General features: G+C 46.3%; 1 protein-coding gene across 1 annotated transcript in view; it reads left to right on the forward strand.

The window, feature by feature from the left end:
* Positions 1-2,871: 2,871 nt before the first annotated feature.
* LOC107121639 (lipase member M-like) overlaps positions 2,872-21,970 on the forward strand; it is a 49,757-nt gene continuing 30,658 nt past the window's right edge. The window contains exons 1-3 of the mRNA XM_015424597.1: positions 2,872-2,967; positions 6,666-6,783; positions 13,524-13,722. Coding sequence (XP_015280083.1) covers positions 2,872-2,967; positions 6,666-6,783; positions 13,524-13,722 — 413 coding nt within the window. The remainder of the gene's footprint in view (positions 2,968-6,665; positions 6,784-13,523; positions 13,723-21,970) is intronic.

Raw genomic sequence — 21,970 nt, forward strand, 5'->3', positions numbered from 1 at the left:
TAGTATAAAATAACCTTTTAATATGTTTCCATACCATCAATAAAGATTTTCTGACCAGATGTTGTTTAAAATATTTATGTATATCTGACTTTCCATACCATATAAATACTGCTGCTCTATAACATAAGAGCCATAAGATAATGCAAATCCAGCTCTTTCTTTAGCAACCTGTAAAGCTTTCATTTTTATTCTTGGTTTTTTTATTCTGCCATATAAATTGTGGTGTCACTTTAACAAGTTCTTTAAAATATTGTAAATTTTGGAAAACGGGTATTGTTTGGCATAAAAAAATAAATTTTGGAAGAATGGTCATCTTTATTATAGTTATTCTGCCCATAAAAGACATTCGTAGGTTTTCCCATTTTTCCAGATCCTTTTTAATTTCTAGCATGTGTTTCATGTAGTTATCTTTCACCAAAGAACTACATCTATTCGTTATGTTTATTCTTAAATATTTTACTCTTTTTCATGCTTCAAAGTCTGATTTCTCTTGTCGCTGTTGGACTTGATCTTTAGTCATATATTTTGTTAACATTTTTGACTTGGTTAAGTTAATCTTCAGTCCAGCCACCTGGCCATAATGCTGCAATATCAATATATCTAATAGTGAAGTGGCCCCCTCTGTGCGGATATCTAAATCCGCACTTTGGGGGCACTTGGGGGGCAGGGAGAGGTTTGTGCACACGTGGGGCAGTCCCCACGTGTGCACAAAAATCCTAAATGTTGAAAAAAGAATTGGGGGGATATTTAAATCCCCCCGAAACTCACAGAGCATCCCCTGCGCATGCGCAGGAAACACTCTGCGACCGAGGCTGCCGCCGCCGCTTGGAAGGGAAGTGGCGAGCTGCGACCCGGGAGGGGGGCCCAGAGCGGCGAGGGCCGAGCGGCTCCCCGCTCGATCCTCGGCTCGGAGCCGGGGGAAGGGGGGAAGCCGCCGCCGCCACCTCCACCGCCGCCGCCATCGGGCGGGTGGCTGGGGAACAGCGAGGCCCGGGCGGCTGCAACCTCCCGGGCCTCGGTTCGGAGCAGGGCGGCGCGCACGCGGGGGGGGGTGGAAACAGCGAGGCCCGGCCGGCTAAAGCCTCCCGAGGCCTCGCTACGGAGCAGGGCTGGGGGGGAAGGCAAGGGGGTGGAGGAGACGGGGAAACAGCGGGATGGGTGCAGCCTCCCAGGCCTCGGTTCGGAGCTGGGCGCGGGGGGAGGGGAGGCAAGGGGGGAAGGCAAGGGGGTGGAGGACACGGGGAAACAGAGGGATGGGGGGTACTTACCTCCTCCTGCTGCTTCCTCTGCCTCCGTCCCACGAGAATCGTGGGTCCACCCCTTGTTGTTAATAATTGTATAATTGAATCCAGTGGATTTTCTAGGATAAATATCGAATCATCTGCAAATGCTTATACTTTATATTCTTCTCCTCTTATTTTGATTCCTCTGATATAAATATCTTCTCTAATCATATTATTCAATAGTTCAAGTACAAATATGAACAATAGTGGTGAGAGTGTCTAGTTCCTTTTTGTATTTCAATGTTTTGTGATAAGTCTCCATCTGTACAGTCAGCAGCATCTATTCATATAGTGACTGGAAGAATTGATCGCAAGTTAGGTAGGTTCATACAGAGACACCTAAATAGCAATTCTTAACTAAAAAAACAAAGTGAAGCTTTCTTGCAGGAGCAGTAAAATAAATCAGTGTAATTGTGCAAACTGGATGCACCTGAATTCATGCAAAAGTGTCCAAACTGGTCACCCAACAATTGGCTCCCTGCTTGTGACTCTCAAGCAGGACATTTATTTATTTATTTATTTACTTTTAGCCCTCCCTCCTCTGTGCTGGAGGCTCAGGGCAGGTTACAACATTCTTAAAACATACAAAAAATTAAAATAGAATACAAGCTATAAAACAATTACAGAACAATATTACCACATAAGAACTCATAAGAGGCACTAGCTAAACAGTTTGATGAACTGGGTGTGCCTGTTCAAATGAGCTGAAACAGCAGGTGATCAAGCTTGACCATATAACAGGGAACTAGATGGATACTGGAAAGCCAGAGAAGACTTGGATGGTGCACATGCACAGGTAAATTAATCTTTCTCTTATCTAGTATGCTTTGTCTTTTTTAAAGTCAGAAATGTGTATGTACATAGGTGTGTGCGTGTGCGCGTGCATGCGTGTGTCACTCACATATGCATACATACTTGAAGTTTACTTGGAAACAGAAATGGATTATAAGCAAACTGCATCCGTTTCAAAATTAATTGAAATAAATTGTTTTGGAATCACAGATGGTTTGCTACTGCATTGCAAATATCCTTAATGTTGCAATTTCATTCAGTGGTTTGGTTTCCTGTTACCATGTATATCTCCCATCCTAAAGATTAATGCTTTCAGATGCTTTTTTTTAAAAAAAAGTTTATTTAAAAAAACAGCAAGTTAAAAAACCCTCAAAATCCAACAATTAAATAGATTTTTAAAAAGTAAAGACACAAATATAACAACAGTGGTGGAAAAATTGTAAACATTTCTATAAGAGGTTTAAAAATATCTAAAAACAAGTCCATACGAATTGTCATCTATATGCCATGCTTTCAGATATTCACAGACTTCCAAGGTCCTCAATCCATTGATTTACCAGAGGTGGGTCTTTATTTTTCCAGTGTTATAATACAAGTCTTTTAGCTGTAGTAAGGACATGGAGGATCCATTTTCATTGACCATCAATTAGCCTCCAAAAGATGGGCAGATAGTTTCAAGGTACCCAAGCATCTTCCAAAATCAATCAACATTCTAATACAAAATTGATAACAGTTTTCAGATGCTGGGTGCTGCATTGCTTTTCAAACTAACTATGCTGTTTCACACAGGACTATAATGTGGCTGGTTGTGGCAGTGATATGTTTAATACAACGGACTACACACTCAGAAGACTTAGGAAGACATTTGAATCCTCAAGTGTTCATGACAATAGTAAGTATTCATGTGTGCTTTGAAACTGGCCACTTGCACTGCTGTGATAATAAATTGTATAATTCCTTTTTCAACTGGGTTTCAAGAGCAAGTACTTTCACATCCATACTCAGAACCTCTGCAGTGGGGGGCTAAAAGGTACACTGTGGGGAGAGCAACATAAATCAGCTTGAAACAACAGCAGTTATTAGAGTATTGGAGTAGAAACTCATATCCCATTGTGACATGCAATACACTGAGCAACCATGGATCTGTCATCTTGTCTTAGACTGGCCTACTTTACAGGGTTGATGTGAGACTAAGATGGTGAGTAAAACCATGCCTACCTCTCTAAACTCCTTGGAGGAAGGATGGGATAAAATGTAATAGGTAAGTCTGACATGCCCTGACCTGGATAGCCCAAGTTAGCCCAATCTTGTCAGATCTCAGGAGCTAAGCAGGGTCAGTCTAGTCAGTATTTGAATGAGGCCACCAAGGAATACCAGGGTTGCTATGCAGAGGCAGGCAATGGCAAACCACCTCTGAATGTCTTTTGCCTTAAAACCCCCATGGGTTAGCCATACATCAGTTGTGACTTGATGACAAAAAAGTCTGATCTGTTTATAATAACTTACTTTATTCATTTAAATTGAATTTAATGTTCAGTACCAGATGACCAGGAGCTGCGGTGGCTCAAGTGGTTAAGACACTGAACTGCAGGCTGTGGAAGGTCAGTAGTTCAGCAGTTCAAGACCCGGGTGCTGCATGATGGAGTGAGCTCTCATCTCTAGTACCAGCTTCTGCCAACCTAGCAGTTTGAAAGCAAGAAATTGCAAGTAGATAAATAGGTACCACTTCGGTAGGAAGGTAACAGCGTTCCGTGCGCCTTGGTGTTTAGTCATGCCGACCACATGCCCACGGAAACGTCTTCGGACAGCGCTGGCTCTTCGGCTTTGAAACGGAGATGAGCACCGCAACCCTAGAGTCAGATTCGACTGGCTTTCGAGCAAGGGAACCTTTACCTTTACCAGATGACCAAGTGCTCATCTAAGACCTAGATTCTAGAATAAGGAGGAGTCTTGTGGCACCTTAAAGACCGGCAAAATATTATTTCAAAATATTCTTATTCTACTTGAGAAGAAGGTTTAGTCAACGCAAATTTATCCCAGAATAAAATGTTGATCATCTTTAAAGTGCCCCCAGATTCCTCTTACTTTTTGTTGCAACAACTATTCTTCTGGAACTAGATTATGTGGTGATAGTCCAGTCCAAAGAAGGCTTGTTTGTGAGACAGAGAATTATCTGATTTCAAATATTTTGCACTTTGGGGGAAAAAAACCCACCTCATTCTAATTAATAATATTAATAATGTTTTATTTGACTCTGTGGTATGTAACTGAGAAGCTTCTAAACAGCTGCAGTAAGAGAATAACGTAGAAGTGGGCAGGTATCATTCTTGATGTGTTCTCCAGAGTAGGACCTGAGAAGAGCTTTGTGAAAGCGAGAAGGAAGGAAACGGAGTCAGAGAGATGTGCCTGTTCAAATGTCAACTAGGACTCAGATACTCAGGTTCAGCAAGTGTCAACTAGGACCTGGGATACTCATGTTCAGATCTTCACTCTGCTGTGCAGCTCACTGGGTCACCTTGGGTAATTCACTCTCTCTCAGCCTATCTAACCTCACAAGACTATTGAGAGGTCAAAATGGAGAAGAGCTAGATGAACCAGAAGATTCTGGTTCTTGTTTTGTTAGTTACAGTACAATACAGTTTATTGCCTGTGGCCAAAGGCCATTACAATCTGACACATATAACATAATCACAAATATCAGCATTAAAACAATCTAACCAAAAGCAGTAAACAAATAAAAACATTGCCTTGTTTGGATGTGACTCTAGCCCATATTTTCTTGGCTGCTAAAGCCACATACACCAAATGATCAACTTTAAATCCACTTTCAGTGCACTTTCCAAATGGATTTTACTGTGTGAACTGGCAAAATCCAGTTGGAAAGTGGAATAAAAGTGGATTGAAAGTGGAATATTTAGAGTGTGTGACCGCAGCCCTCAGAGGAGACAAATGAATCAGCATCTGAGGTAAGGAAAAGCATCTTATCTGAGTCTGAAGAAAAAATTAAGCCCATTGAAAGTGCTGTAAGAAATCTGGTTCTGGGCACTATATAAAGAGGACAGGATAAAATGTAGTGTGATAAGTCTTCTGGAAATGAAGCTCCACAAATACGAAGATGTGAAGTCAGCAGTATTTGGTAGTAATATCCAGCTAGCAAAGCCATTGGCATGGTTTGAAACCAAGCTGAAGTTAAGGCTATTCTGTGGTTATGGAGGGAGGAGGCTCAAATGTGGTCCCTTTTAATCAGTTTGAACCATGGGTGGAATTTAATTTGGTAGTGACTTCATATTCATTTAAAAGTTAGCATTTGTAGTGCTGTGCTATGAGACAACAGAAGGTGCAAACTTAAAACACCATTTTAGGAGCGTGGAAACTGGATCATTATTGTTAGCACCTTTAATATTGTGATTTTTATGGTTTTAGGATTGTTATTTTATTTATTGTTGGTTTTATGCTGTTGTAAGCCACCCTGAGCCGGCCATGGCTGGGAGGGCGGGGTATAAATATAATATAATAAATAAATTTTCAAGCCACAGGGTGGCACAGGGGATTTATCCTCTGGTTAATACATCTGAGCTGAACAGAGCTGCTGTCAGTTCTAGCCCCGTGCTGGTGTGAGCTACCAGCCTTGTCCCCAGTTCGCTGTCCACCCAACGGTTCGAAAGCTTCAGCGAGTAGATAAAATGGGTACCACTCCTTAGAGAGGGTGGGCACACTAAACCCCTCGGTGGTGGAGGTGTTAGCCGGCAAAACGGAATGTCCAGCGCGTAAGACCGAAAGCCTAGAAAGCCTCTTTGGCATTAAGGAAGCCTGTAATGGGCTGTCCGGCCAGGCGGTCGCAGTGCTGTGCTGCAACTTGAAGCAGTCCTTGAGAAAGCTGACAACATCAAGCCATGCCGAGGGAAAAATGCCGTTGGAACACGTCTGACCTTACAGCTGAACAAACTTCCTGTCGGTTGCGAACGTGTGTAATTTAAAGATTATATGTTGTCCTCCCTTACCCCTTGAATCATTGTTAGTCCAGTGTGTATTGAGTAACTGTAAATCGCTCAAAGCCAGCAAGCTCTGCAGGATTGAGCGATAAATAAATTGAAAGATGATGATGATGATGATGATGATGATAGTTGAAAAAAGACCTTATTGGCTATTTTTTTCAGTGAAATACACATTTGAGGATCATTTTGGCGATCCAGTATAGCAAATCCCAAATTACCCTGAAAATATTTAGGATTTTCTGGGAACACCAGATAGCTGCAGTTAAAGGGTGTCTGAAGAGTTCACAGTCCTCTTAAATGCCTTCGCCATGGACTCACAGGACTCGCAGAAGGCGTTTAAAGGGATATGTGTGTCAACTTTTGCTTCTGCATTACTTTCCCTCCATTCCACTTTCAGTTAGCTGAATCCACTGCTTTTCCATCACCACCCACCTTTTTCCTGCCCCATTCCCACCCCTCTTGAACAATATTCTTGGTCCTGGATCTTTTAAGATCACAAAACTGTGAACTAGCTAGTTCTGGCAATTGCCCAAACAAGATAATAGTAATGATCTGATTTCCCTTCAAGGATTTTTGATTGTTTGTTTCCTTACAGCCTGAAACCATCCAGTCCTGGGGATATCCCAGCGAACAATATGACGTGCAGACTGATGATGGCTATTTCCTGCAATTAAACAGAATCCCTTATGGATTACACAGTCCTGGGAGGAAAGGTATTGGTTTAATGTAATTCTAGCATTTCAAAGTCGATTGAGGGTACGGCTCAGTATCCTCCTTGCTGCTTTAGCCAGGAGAAAGGGCACCAGCAGGATTCACATGCACACCATCTCTGGTGTTATATATCTGCCAATGAAAAGCTAAGGGAGAATGGAATGAACAAGACTGCAGAACTAGCTAGAATAATGAGGAAAGGGGCATAATCATTTGCATGTGGCTTCACCTCACCTTCCTTTCTGCTTATGATTTCTGGGAATAGCTATGTTGGCATGGAAAGCCCATTCAGGGCTGATGCTTCTAGAAGGGGTGCCATTTCCTTGTGTGAGATCCCCACACCATTGTACTATGTGTGGGTATATAAAATCAGAAAGAGCCAACCACCCCTTTCCACCCCATTGTTACCCTACTCCATATAGTACACCAACACAGACTCTCAGCCATGAGGAAGTAAGATTTTTAAAAATGAAACCAGCGATTTAGCTGAATGGAAGATTGTTTTTTTTCCTCCGCGAGGGTTGCTAGGAGTCATTATTGTGTCCACCATTTCAGACTGCTGTAGTCATGCATGTGCTGATTCCCAGATCTCTTCGTTTGGCACCATACAACTTGAGCAATTGCCAGAAAGATTTGTGGTTGTTGTTTCTTACTTTATTTCTTTAACAGTGAGAAGAAAACGGCGGGGTGGGGCTGAGGTGAAAGGTGGCTTCTGTGGTGAGAAACTGTTCAGGACAGGACATCAGATGCTTCTAATCTCCCACCCCAGAAGCTTCACACTGTGCCCTAGCCTCACAGGGATGCGATTAATTTCCCAAAAGAATTTTCTCAGGCTCTGACCCATTTAAACCCCTGCTTTCTGCTCTTCATGAAATGCCATGAACTGCCACAAACTTCCTTAAAATTAATGAACATTTGTGGCAGCTCCTCAGTTCGCAAACTTTAATTCACAAACCATGACCCAGCCAAAATTAATCATGAACTTATATTAGTGAGCTGGTTCATGCCCATCCCTACCTGTTTTTGAAATCTGGTATCTTAGGCCTGTGCTGTTGAGAATGATTAAGTCTGGGTTCGAAGGTGCCATCAGGAGAGAGAGCACCTGCAGGAAGAATAAATAGAATCGCCAACAAAAATGGAAAGAAATAATAAGCTGGACATTTTATCGGTTAATGTGAATGGCTTAAACAGTCCTCAGAAACGAAAAAGGATTTTTCATCAATTAAATAAAATAAAAGCAGAAATAGCGTGTATACAAGAGACTCATATAAGGAAGAAAGGGAGCGGTGGCGCAGGCAGTTAAACGCCTGCTCTGTAACATCATGCTGTATTTTTTGCAGCAGATGAAAGAAATAAAGTGGTGTTGCCTTATATGTTAAAGAAGATTTAAACCCTGAACATTTATGCTATCTACAGATATTTAAACCCTGAACTTATTTATGCTATCTACAGATGGAAGAGTAGTGGCAATATCATTAATCCAAAGAAATAGAAAACTGTTGATCGTAAATATATATGCATCCAACCAAAACCAGGAAAAAAATTTATAACAATACAAGATATGGTAGTGTCTCAGCCACATGATGAATTATGTATTCTTGGTGATTTCAACATGGTATTTGACCCTGAAGTGGATAGGAAAAGCTTGAGAAAAAATAAAAAATGGGGAAACACACTACCAAAATCATTCATGGAGTTAGTGGAAGAACAAAATATAGTAGATTTATGGAGAGTGAGAAACTTGGAGAAAAAAGACTTTACCTTTTACTCAAATAGACACAACTCATGGTCAAGAATAGATATGGTGTGGACCTCCATTACCTTAGTGAATCAAGTTAGAGAGCCAGTTTGGTGTAGTGGTTAAGTGCGCGGACTGTAATCTGGGAGAACCGGGTTTAATTCCCCACTCCTCCACTTGCACCTGCTGATGTGACCTTGGGTCAGTCACAAGCTCTGGCACAGCTGTTCCTGAAAGAGCAGTTTGTGTCAGAGTTCTCTCAGCCCCACCCACCTCACAGGATGTCTGTTGTGGGGAGGAGAAGGGAAAGGAGTTTGTAAGCCACTCTGAGACTCCAAGTGAAGAGCGGGGTATAAATCCAATCTCTTCTTCTTCTTCTTCTTCTTCTTCTTGAAATAGAAATTCTTCCTAATAATTTGCGGACCACAGTCCAATAAAACTGACTCTGCATGGTGCCCAGAGAAAGATAAGAGGGTACATGAATAAAAAACTGTTATCTAAAGAACAATTTGTAGAAAAAACTAATGTAGCCGGAAATATCAATTCAGACAGTTTGGGAAGCATTTAAAGCTTATATGCGAGGAGTGTTTATCAACGAAGATGCATGAGAGAGAAAACAAAAGAAAACTCAATACTTAAATCTGGTAAAACAAATTAAACAAGAAGAAGATAAACTGAAGAAAGGTAAAGAGATTGAACAAATTAAGTAAAAATTAAAACTATTATAACACCAGATGAATCTTGTTTTAATGCAAGAAATAGCCAAAAATATGGAATATACAAAACAATTCTATTTTGAGCATGCCAATAAACCATCAAGATGGTTATCCTATAAATTAAAAAAAGGGAGAGGGAAAAAGACAATTAAAGTGATAAGAGATTATTGTGACGAGCCTCTCCTGGGTGCTGGGGGTGGGGTTCCACTGGTAGCCATGGTGTCTGGGTGGGTTGCGCTGGCAGTCGGGGTGGAGTCACAAAAGGGAATCGCAATAGGATCTCAGAACAGCAGGGAACGGGTTAGCAGCACCCCTTAGGTCCCTCTGCCCTGTAAACTGGAGATCACTCACCCCTTAGCTCTCTCTCTAGCTGTCGTGCGTAGTGTTTCCTTCTCCCGTTCTTCCTCTCAGGTTCTTTCCAAGAGCCCCTCTTTTTATTCTCCATGGTCCCCTGCCAGCGCCGCCCATCTTCCCCGCCTCCCTCCTCCCACATCCAGCCCCACCCTCATTCATAGGCCAGGACGCTCCTTGGGCATCTGGGGTGTGGTCAGCAGTGGGCCGGCAGTGGGCCGGCAGTGGCCAGCTTCTGTTGTTGCTCAGTGGGGCCTGCATCACATCTCTCAAGGGAGGGGCTCCACGGGGTTCGCTGGGTGAGTCTCGCCCTGCCAGTAATGTACGTCTTGCCTGGGCTCTTGGGAGTCACCCCGTTGTGCCATGTCCTTTGTGGGAGCTGTGCTTATCCAAAAACTGCTGGAAATGTAAAAATAATGTGGGCACCTTCTACCATAATTGGTGGAGATGCCATATAACACAGCGATACTGGCAGAAAGTCCACAAAATTATTTTAGAAATCCTAAAGATAGACATGCCATTTTCTCCGGAACTTTTTCTATTAAATATGCTACCTGATGAATATAAAGCAGATGAGAAATATGTTATTACATGTATATTTACAGCAGCACGTATACTGTTTGCCAAGTATTGGAAACAAGAGGGAATACCCTCTAAGAAAGAATTAGTCTACAAAATAATGGATGTGGTGGAGATGGATAAATTAACTGCAATCCTACAGGGTAAAGATGAATTATTGTTTAAATCTAGATGGAATAAATTCTATGTTTGGATAGATACTATGTAATAATTATAAAATCTGAAATATCACTCCTAAAGCTTATAATCTCGTTGTACAAGATTTATATATATATTTTATTGTACAGTTTTCTGAAAACCTATAAATAAAACTTTTTTAAAAAAGGAGAGAGAGCACCTGCAGGAAAGACAGCCCCCAGGTGAGGGCAAGGGCAGCCAAATGACACCAGGCATAGGAAAGGCCAGCAGCAGCCATGCTGTGAAGCCAGACATCCATGAGGGTGGGGTTGAGGACAACAGTTAGGAGCCTGGAGCACCTCTCCCTGGAGTACCTCATTGCGTGGGGACAGCAAGGCAGCAGAGGTGCAAGTGGATCCCAGGAGCCCAGTTGGGGCACAGCAGCTGTCCAGGTGGGCTCACCCAATGCAGAGGGGTGAAAGGCAAGGAGGCAGGTCCTCAGGGGAGGCTGCAGCAGCCCCAGACTAATGGGCCTTGCATTGCCCTGAGGGGAAGGAGCTGGGGTGCGGAGGCTGGAGAAGGGGGGGGGATAAAAGGAGGCTCCTGCACAAGAGACAGACAGGAAAAAGGCTGGGCACCAAAGTTGTGGCAACATGTGTTACAGCTGGGAGGGGGAGGAGGAGGAGGAAGTGGGTGAGAAAATGCTGCTTGGAGATTGGGCACATGGGGCCCTGTTGGTGGGAAGCACTTAAATGGTCCCTTTAAGTGCTTCGAGTCGGAGTGGACTGGCCCCATTCACCTGAACTCCAAGTGGCATTGCCGCTTGGAGTTCAGGTGCATGGCCAGCAGCCACTCCTCTCCCTCCCCACTTGCATGATTTAAAATGCCCTTACAATCTTGCAGGAGGTTAGGGAGATGGGTGGCCATCAGCAATTGTTCTTGGAGTGGGGACATCCCCAACATGATGTCATCGTATTGGGAATGCCCCGCCCCTAACGGGAATGCCCCCAAAGTCCCCCACTGGGGACAAAATCGGACCTGGCAACCCTAAGAGGCAGTCCTCCAGCCAAAGCCACCACTGATGAAAGAACCTTGATGTAGGGGGGGTTGTGGCTGTGGATTACATTTGGCAGATAGAGTTCTAAATAAGCTCATAATAACAGGACCTTTCACATAAGGCCCTAAATGCCCTCCTTCTGATATTCCAAATCCACTTTCTTGGTGCTTCTTTAGAAGAGGCTATCATAATCCCAGAGATGTAAGGTGCTTTGAAGCTCCCCAGTAGTTCTTGGACCCAAACAACCACTTGCTTTCCCAGGGAGCAGGGTCATAAAATGCACCAAGAGATCAGAGAGTGGAGATGTTTTAACTGCTTTAATGTATTTTAGGTGTTTTATGTGGACTTATGGTACTTGTACCAATGAATGTAAGTTGCCCTGAGCCCGCTTGTGGGGAGGGCAGGATAAAAATGGAATAAAATAAATAAATAAAATAAAGTGATAACCATTTGTTCTATCAGCCAGGAAGAGCAAGATGGATAGCTATTGTAAAACATGGTCTGGGTATGGAAATGTGTGGACCGTATGGCCACGGATGTTTGGGAGATAAGAATTATTTATCTATGTGGGAGTGAGCTCCCTAAATCTGGATTGGTAACATCCAGTTAAAGGTAAAGGTTCCCTTGCTCGAAAGCCAGGCGAATCCGACTCTAGGGTTGGGTGCTCATCTCCGTTTCAAAGCCGAAGAGCCAGCGCTGTCCGAAGACGTTTCCGTGGTCATGTGGCCGGCATGACTAAACACCAAGGCGCACGGAACACTGTTTACCTTCCCACCGAAGTGGTCCCTATTTATCTACTTGCAATTTCTTGCTTTCGAACTGCTAGGTTGGCAGGAGCTGGAACTAGAGACAGGAGCTTACCCTGTCTTGCGGCACCTGGGTCTTGAACCGCTGAACTACTGACCTTCCACAGCCTACAGTTCAGCGTCTTAACCACTTGAGCCACCGCAGCTCCAGTTAGCATCCAGTTAGCATTGTACAAATGCTATGAACTGGATTCCCCTGCATGGAGCAGGTGCAGTTAAGATTTGCATTTTCTCCACAGACATCCAGGGACGGATGTGGAGGTAAAACTTCTGTATTGTTAAGTTTAGTGATGTGATGTGATTTTTCCTGTTCTTTTCCTTAAATCTTTGTAGTACATATGATAGTCATTTCCCTTTGTCTTGTGCTTTAGTTTAATAACTTGTAGCAATAAAGAGAGCAGACTGTGTTTCAAGTCCTTCCTGCACACCTGACCTGACACAGGCACAGGGGAAGGGTTGACATAACTGGAAAACACTGCCCTTTATAGAAGCTCAGCCTTTAGTAGTAGTCCCCAGCCATTGTGTGGGAGAGTGGTTTCATCTTGGAGGGTGCAGACATTGAAGAATACCCATAGAACCAGGGCAGGTTTATGACAGAGGCCTCCCTCTTTTTCTACTTCCCATCTCCCTCCATTTCATCCTGAATATGGCAATGGTACCAAGACATCTATGGGATGTCAGGTTCCCTGGAGGGGGGGGGAGACTATACATCCTGGAGAGGAAAAAGAAGGAAAGAGAAGGAAAGACCTCCCTCCATCCCCAGTTGCTGGAGCAGCAGCAGAAGAAGAGGAGGAGGAAGAGGAGGAGGAGATTGGATTTATACCCCACCCTTCATTACCTGAAAGAGTCTCAGAGTGTCTTACAATCTCCTTTCCCTTCCCCTCCCCACAACAGACAGCCTATGAGGTAGGTGGGACTGAGAGAGCTCTTTCGAGCACTGCTCATGAGAGAACAGCTCTGAAAGAACTTGTAACTGACCCAAGGCCACACCAGCAGCTGCATGTGGAGGAGTGGGGAATTAAACCCAGTTCTCCCAGATTAGAGTCTGTGCTCTTAACCACTACACCAAACTGGCTCTCAGGGAAGAGAAAGCACTCCCTGAAGCAGTAGTAGCCAAGTAAGTGAAGGGTAATGGGAGGAAGGACTACATATAAGGCTTTGAAATCTGAGCTAAGAACTACTCTTACATTTGCCTTACATTAAAGGTTAATAATCTAATTCACCCATATTTAGATTCTGAATCCAAGAATCTTGAATTTCAGTGACAGCACTAGTCACATAGCATCACTGAACAATATTTTCATGTCCCAGATGTGTGAAGTATTAGCAGAGACTTTTGTCCTCAGATTGTATCATGTTCCCATTCTGTCTCTTCTAGGAAATGTCCCAGCTGTGCTATTGGTACATGGTTTCATTGCTGACAGTAAGTGCTGGATTCTAAATCCTCCCAACAACAGTATAGGATTTGCCCTAGCAGATGCTGGCTATGATGTTTGGATGATAAATTGCAGAGGGACCACCTGGTCTAGAAGACACCAGAACTTGTCAGTTGAACAAGAAGAATTTTGGAATTTCAGGTGAGTTGGGAGAACAGTCTGTAGGGTGGGTAGATTGCAGTCTTCTTTCTGACTGCTATAGAAATCATACATCGTTTCATCTTGTGGTGGAAATGCTTTGATCCGGAATGGGCTTTTGGGTAAGTATTGCAGATGCTTTCTTTTGACTCCAAATCACTTCCATTTCATATCAACTGATGGTCCAGAATCTTATGCTGTCTTTCCAAAAGTGAGGGATAATGAAAAAACCCAACCAACACTCTGTGGATTAGAGTGACTGGTGTGGTGCTCACAGAAGTAGGGATGGCCCAGCGAGAGCCAGCACTCCAGTGCCATGGCCAGGAGCAGGGCTTTGTGGCTGGTGAGGGAGGGGTAGGGTTGGTGGGGGGATCCAGTGGCAGGCAGGCCAGTGCCATCCTGGAAGTGGCACGCTAGGCAACTGCCTAACTCACCTCTATGGATGCACTGGCCCTGGCTGGGAACCTCCTGCACATCAGCAAGAATTAAAAAAAAAATAGCACAAAGCTGAGTAGCAGTCATAATATCTGTAGCCACCTCTTCTCTAAATTTTCCAGTCAGCATCTTACAACTCCCTGAATACTCCACCAAAGAATAACACTGCTGCTTATAAAACTGCTAAACGTGTTCAAATTGGCCTTTTCTCTCTGTCAAATAGGGTGGGGAGATCTAACTTCACAAATCCTCCAGTCAGAAAATGTACTAAAGCAGTTAGAAAAGCCTCTCCCTGTGTGTCAATAAAACTCCAACTTGGCAGCACCACACTAACGTCTGGCAGGAATAGAGATGGGAAGGCCCGTGAAAAAACTGAGGGAAGAATCCCCCCCCATTTTTTCCAAAGCCGTTTCCCCCCAGAAAAATGGGGAAAATGGATTATGGAATATTTTCTTTTACAATGATAAATAAGATAACAAAGTTCGAGTTCAGTGGCACCTTTAAGACCAATAAAGTTTTATTCTGGGTATAAGTTTCGTGTGCAAGCACACTTCTTCAGATACATTGAAATGGAGGTTACCAGTTCATACATAGTAGAGCCAGTTTGGTGTAGTGGTTTAAGTGTGCGGACTCTAATCTGGGAGAACCGGGTTTGATTCCCCACTCCTCCACTTGCACCTGCTGATGTGACCTTGGGTCAGTCACAAGCTCTGGCACAGCTGTCCTTGAAAAAGAGCAGTTTGTGTCACTCAGCCCCACCCACCTCACAGGGTGTCTGTTGTGGGGAGGGGGAGGGAAAGGAGTTTGTAAACCGCTCTGAGACTCCAAGTGAAGAGCGGGGTATAAATCCAATCTCTTCTTCTTCTTCTTCTTAGTATGTCACACTAGGACTAGGACTGGTTAGATCCTGGTTAGAGCTGGAGAAAAATGTCTTGTCCATTTAATAGGCACATAATAAGATCATGTTTACTTCCATGCCATTAAAAGCCTCAATTACTAATTGCCACACATAAGCCTCTATTAAAGGGACACAGCATTTCCCTTTTTTATCCTCTGTGTGTGTGTGTGTGTGTGTGTCAACACATTTCTATCAAGTGTGTCCAGTACTGTTATTATGATACCATCGGGCAACCCTAGATATACGACAGGGTGGCCAAACTTGTTTAACATAACAGCCGCACAGAATAAACATGAGATGTTTGAGAGTCGCAAGACATGAACAAATATCACACACACATTTTTATTGAAAAATATGCAAATTTGCTTTTTATTAACATTAAACTAGACAGTGTGAAACAGCCAAATGCGGCTCTCGAGCTGCAGTTTGGCCACCCCTGATTTATATGATAACATACAAGAATATAGAAATACCAAGAAGAGATACATGCCCCTTGCTAGGTAACTATGGAACTGCTTTTTCCTTGCAATAGTTTGGGAGCTAATCTTTAACTAGAAATGAGGTGGAGGGTGCTAGGGATATTTGCTGTATTCATATACATCTTTATGTATATATGTCCATAAATATATTAAATATATATGGCAGTAAGCTTTTGCCTATAATCAGAAATCTTAAATAAGTGGGAGGAGAATCTACAACAAAATATTAGACTAGAGGTTTGGGAAATTCCATATAATAAGTGATCTGTTGTTTGCAGTCATCTTGAAAATTAGGTACCACTGTTTTAAAACAGAAGCTCACTGCTATCTCACCACTTTGAAAACTCTGAAAACTGCCAAGATTTTTTTAAAAACCCAAACCTTACGTTGTTGCTCATTCTCTTATGATTCTTTCGCATGTAGTAGAAATGCTTTAGTGCTAAAAAATGGAGAATTGTTCCTGATAATTTCTGAAGAATTACATATATTTATTTATTTATTATATTTATACCCCGCCCATCCTGCGAACAGGCTCAGGGCGGCTAAAAAAGCGGTGCAATGTACCTTATTGGCATAACCATTAAAATTTTAAAACTACATAAAACACATACTCATTCATGACATAAATTAACAGTTAGCAGTAAAGTGCTTGCAGTACTAAAGATTAGATGGCGTGCTTTCCAGATCTAAATCCACGTTCGTCCAATCATCATCCCTCGAGCTGATGGGCCTAGCGATACAACTGGGCCAGACCTAGGATACAGAAGTTCAAGAGGATCATTGATGGTAACAGTAGTGGCAGCTCCTATTTAAAAGCCTGGCAGAAGAGCTCCGTCTTACAGGCCCCGCAGAATTGTAAAAGGTCCCGCAGGGCCCTGATCTCCTCCAGGAGCTCGTCCCACCAGTAGGGAGCCGCGACGGAAAAGGCTCTGGTCCTGGTACTGGTGAGCCTTGCATCCTTGGGGCCCGGAATAGTCAATCAATCTTGGGGCCCTGACGGTAGTGCTCTCTGGAGTACATATGGGGAAAGGCGGTCCCTCAGGTAGGTCAGTCCTTGGTCATGTAGGGCTTTAAAGGTAAGCACCAGCACCTTGAAACGAATCCGGTATGCTATTGGTAGCCAGTGCAGTGACCTAAGCACTGGCTCCATGTGCTCCCGACGTGGGAGATCCATCAGCAGCCTGGCTGCGGCGTTCTGCACCAACTGCAGCTTCCGGATTTGGGACAAGGGCAGCCCCATGTGGAGAGCGTTGCAGTAGTCAAGTCTCGAGGTGACCGTCGCGTGGATCACAGTTGACAGGCACAGCGGTCAAGGAAGGGAACCAACTACCGAACCAGCCGAAGATGATAAAAGGCCGATTTAGCAGTGGCCACTACCTGGGCCTCCATTGTCAAGGAGGCATCCAGGAGCACCCCCAGACTCCTAACCTCCGACGCTGGCATGAGAGGTGCCCCATCGAAGGCTGGGAGAGGGACCCCCAACCCTGAACCGCCATGGCTCAGGCACAGGACCTCTGTCTTCGCTGGATTTAGCTTCAACCGGCTCAGCCGAAGCCAGCCAGCCACGGCCTGTAACGCCCGGTCCAGATCTTTCGGTCTGGCGTCCGACCAGCCACCCAACATCAGATAGAAATGGGTGTCATCAGCGTACTGATGGCAACCCAACCCATACCTCCGAGCCACCTGGGCAAGGGGGGCGCATAAAGATGTTAAACAACATCGGGGACAGTACTGCGCCCTGGGGTATGCCACACTCAAGTGGGCATCACCCGGATTGCTGTTCCCCAAGCACCACCCTTTGTCCCCGACCCTGGAGAAAAGAGACAAGCCACTGTAAAGCGAGTCCCTGTATTCCCACATCAACGAGGTGGTGGGCAAGCAGCTGGTGGTCGACCATGTCAGATGCAGCTGACAGGTCTAGCAACAGCAACGCCGCCAACCCACCCTGATCCAGGTGCCTACAGAGGTCATCAGTAAAAGCGACCAATGCCGTCTCCGTCCCGTGACCTGAACGAAAACTGGACTGGAAGGGATCTAAAGTAGAAGCATCATCCAGAAAACCCTGAAGCTGTCTCACCACCGCCCTCTCAATCAATTTGCCCAAATAGGGCAAATTGGAAACCGGCCAATAGTTGGCCAATTCGGCTGGATCCAGAGATGGTTTTTTCAGGAGAGGACGGACCATCGCCTCCTTGAGAGCTCCTGGGAACCGTCCCTCAGTGAGAGACTTGTTGATAATCTCCCTAAGAGCTCCTCGAAACCCCTCATGGCCCGCTTTAATGAGTCAGGAAGGGCACGGATCAAGGGCGCACGTGGTTGGGTTACGAGTAATCTGTCAACTTCCTCAAGGCTGAGCAGGTCAAAATGACCCAAAACTGATGCAGACATGCAAGGGGCCTCGAGTTCACTCACTGTTTCAAGCGTGGCGGGTGGGGTCACAGTGAAGCATCAAGACTTTATCTGCAAAATAGCTCGCAAAAGCCTCACAGCCGATCTCCAATTCCCTCTCCTTTGGGCTGCCCTGAGGCAGAGCTGTTATAGACCGAATTGTTCTGAATAATTGAGGTGGGCGTGAGCTAGTGGAAGCATCATAAACATCCTATAAGATGCTCTTGTGGCTTTGTCGCGAACACGTCGCCACCGTCTCTCTAGCCGTCTTAACTCCCGCTTCATACCCCTCAGCTCCTGGGTATAACATGGAGCAAGTTTGGCGCGGGAGCGCAGAGGGCGCCGGGGAGCGATCTCGTCGATGGCAGTAGAGAGTCGGCTACGCCAGTCAATTCAATTCAAATACCTTTTATTGGCATAGAATATTAAAAGCATTTCCCAATAATACAATCCAAAATAAATTATAAAATAGATAGTCGTGGCTATGTCAGGCCTAACTCAAGTTGTCACAAGCTAGATTTGACCATACAAAAGATGCCTGAATCATAAAATAAACTGGCATTCCAAACTTTTAAACTTAAGTTTTTAAACTTATAAATTAAGAATCATTAATATGATCAGGGTTACTCTTCCGTTTTATAAAACAATGGAGAAACTTAGCGGTCAGTTCAATGATCTCCAGATCTCGTGAAGCAAGGAGAAATTGTACCTTGATTCTATCCGATTGGCCTGCTACCAACCTAAGGGGGGCTTCTATACACTCCACTCGGATGTCATTTAACAGTTTACAGTGTAAGAGTACATGCTCAACAGTCCTCGATAAGCTCATCTAACGAGCCGCCGGGGGGGCATCAGATCCCGCAGGCCCTCTGAAGCTGCAATGGGTCCGTTAGGCTCCACGGGTGAGCTAAAATACACTCGCCGCCTAAACAGGGTCAGGGTGGAACATTCAGATGGGCCTTCAGGGCATGGTGGTCCGACCACGGTACTGCCAAAGCAGTAATCCGGTCCAATGTTACCCCAGCCGCAAAGACCAAGTCGAGCATGTGACCGGCCCAGTGAGTGGGAGTCGTTATAAATTGGGAGAGTCACAGTGCCACCATGGACGACACCAGGTCCGCAGCCTGTATGGAGGTTGCATCATCAGCATGAACATTGAAGTCATCCAAGACAATAAGCCTAGGGTGCTCCAGCACCCAGCCTGATACGGCCTCCAACAGGGATGGTAGGCTATTGGCCGGCACGTTAGGCGGTCGGTACACCAGCCAAATCGCCACACTCTCCCCGGCTTCCCATACTAGGCCGACACACTCCATGCCTGTGATCTCTAACGGCGGGAGCGCCCTAAATGAGTAAGCCTCCCGAATGAAAATAGCCACTCCGACCCCCTCCCCCTAGTCCGTGATTGGTGAAGGACCTTATACCTCGCTGAGATCCTGCCCTTCCCCAAACCCTTCCCTTCCCAGGGTCCACCCCCCAAACCCCCAGGAACTTCAGAAGCCAGACTTGACAACCCTAGCAATCTACTTTAGGCTAGAAGTCTTTCCTCCATCGTGAGGAGCCTCCGTACACCTTAAGTGGCTCTTCTGTTGGAGTAGTGGCCATGTTAGTTGGAAGGAGACTGTGCAGGCTGGAGGAAGGCTTCAAACTTTGCTTAGTGACATTTGGTAGGCTACAGACTTCTGTCTCTCTTTCCGGGGGTCTGATATAGGGCAGTGAACCTGCTGCCTTGACCCCTCTTATCATCTCTCCTTATATATAAAAGAGTTTTGGTGTGACTCCTGCACACACTCCCACCGTCTTTGGCTCCCTCCCCTGCCACTCTGAAGGATCCCCTGGCTACATTGGCTGGCTCCATTGCCTCCGTCCAGCTCACGGGGGCAGCCGCCGCTGTCTCGACCTCAGTGTGCTCTGAGCCAGCCGACGGGATGGATGCTCCGGCGGTCAGAGAGTGAGGAGCCTTTCTTCAGGCTAATGCCCATTGTGCACCACCAAAGGTGCCAAGCCGGTGCGAAGCTGGCCAGGTCTGGGTAGGCCTGCAACCCGCTTTGCCATGCCTGGAGCCTGAGATGACAGTTGCTCCCTTCAGCACACAGGCCGCATACCGCAGGCCCTCCCTGAGCCCTCCCAGCCCCAGCCCAAGTGCGCTCCTCAGCCGCCACCCCTCCAGTTCAGCCACCAAGCTCACCCCACTCCTGTCGGGCCACAATTTGGCCACCCGGCAACCCACGCCGCCAGCAGAGGGTGCCCAGGTCCGCCAGGAGCAGGGCCCATGTTGTCCCAGCACAACCGGCAGCCTAACCCCGCTCATGTACGCATGCCACCGGCCCTCCCCCGTGCCACCAACAGCAGGCACCCAGGACCGCCAGGAGCAGGGCCCATGTCACCCCAGCACAAATGGCAGCCTTGCCCCACTCCTGTATGCAGGCCACATGCCCTCCCCCAGCTGTCCGGCCTCAAGGTTCCCAGGCCCAGCCCAAATGCGTGCCTCAGCAGCCACCCCCAGGACCCCAGGTGCCAGGAGCCACAGAGTGACGCTTACCTGCTCGGCAATCACCAGCAGCAGTGTCATTGGCCCACATTTAAACCACCAGGCTCACCCCGCTCCTCCTGAGCCATGACATGGCTGCCCAGCAACCCACGCCACCAGCATCAGGTGCCAGGAACTGCCAGCGGAAGGCCCCACATTGCCCCAGTGCCACCGCCAGCCTCACCCCGCTCTCACACACAGGCAATGGGCCCTCCCCCAGCTGTCATGACACAAGGTGCCACCTCCTCCAGTGGCCCATTCCTGGCCCCAGCCTAAGTGCGCACTTCAGCCACCACCACCCCAGGACCCCAGGAGCTGTGGGAAAATGCTCACCTGCTCAGCAATCGCCAGCAGCAGTGACATGGAGTCCTATTTCAGCTGCCACACTTGCCCCCTCACGCCGGGCCACAACTCAGCCACCCCGCAACCTGCACCGCCAACAACAGGCCTCCGGGACCTCCAGGAGAAGGCCCCATGTTGCCCTAGCACCACCGCCAGCCTCAGCCCGCTCCCACCGGCATGCAACTCGCCCATCTGCTGACCTGCACTGACAAGACGGCACCCGACACTGGGGGCAGACCACACCACCACTTTGGCCTGGAGCCCGCCAAGGCCCCCCTGCCCCATGCCTGGGTAAGCTCACTCCCACGGTACCCCAACCTGAAGGGACCCTCCTGCCAAGCCACATGGTGGCAAGAAGAACAGGAGCCTGCCCACCTTTCCGTGGCTGGGCGGCTCCTTCCCATTGATCTCAAGCCAACCGAGGCCCCTTCAGCGGCCCAGCCAGTTTACTGACACCCCATCTTCAGGCCTGCCAATATCCTTCCCAGTCATTTCCATAAGAGAAAAGATTATTAACTACAGATATGAGAAGTTACCCTGAGATGGAGCAGCAATACAAGCAGTTTTGAAATGCATTTAATTCCTTAGAAATTAAATATCCTTCTTTAATGTCCTTCTGACTTAAAAGACTCTGCATCTGGAGATGTACTAAAATGTAGGACAGGGTTGCCTATTGGAAACAATGGAAGAGACTTAAAGGCCCATTGGAAATTATTGGAGTCAGGAATGCCAATTGACTTGCATGGGCTCCATTGAAATACATTACAGCTCAGGAAGAGTTGCAAAGAAAATGTCGAATGGATTTTCCATTACGGTCTCTGGCCCCACATGCACTGCTCTGGGACTGGAATGAAAGGTTCCAGAGTGAAATGACAGCCCCTGGGGGTGGCAGTTGGGTTCTCAGGGTGAAATGACAGCCCCTGGGGGTAGCAGGAGTGTTCTGGGACTGGAATGGCAGATCCCAGGTTGGAATGACAGCCCCTGGGGGTAGCAGGAGTGTCCTGGGACTGGAATGACAGGCTACAGAGTGGAATGACAGCCCAGGGGGGTAGGAGATGTGTCTTGGGACTGGAATGAAAGGCCCCAGAGTGGAACCAGCCTTGCGTCTACTGGGAGACTTACATGGTGCTCGGCCACAGGTGCTCGGCCGCAGCTGTCGGGGCAGGAGGGGTCCAATGG

Source organism: Gekko japonicus, unplaced genomic scaffold, assembly GCF_001447785.1.
Source record: "Gekko japonicus isolate JY-2015 unplaced genomic scaffold, Gekko_japonicus_V1.1 scaffold422, whole genome shotgun sequence".
Taxonomy (NCBI): Eukaryota; Metazoa; Chordata; class Lepidosauria; order Squamata; family Gekkonidae; genus Gekko; species Gekko japonicus.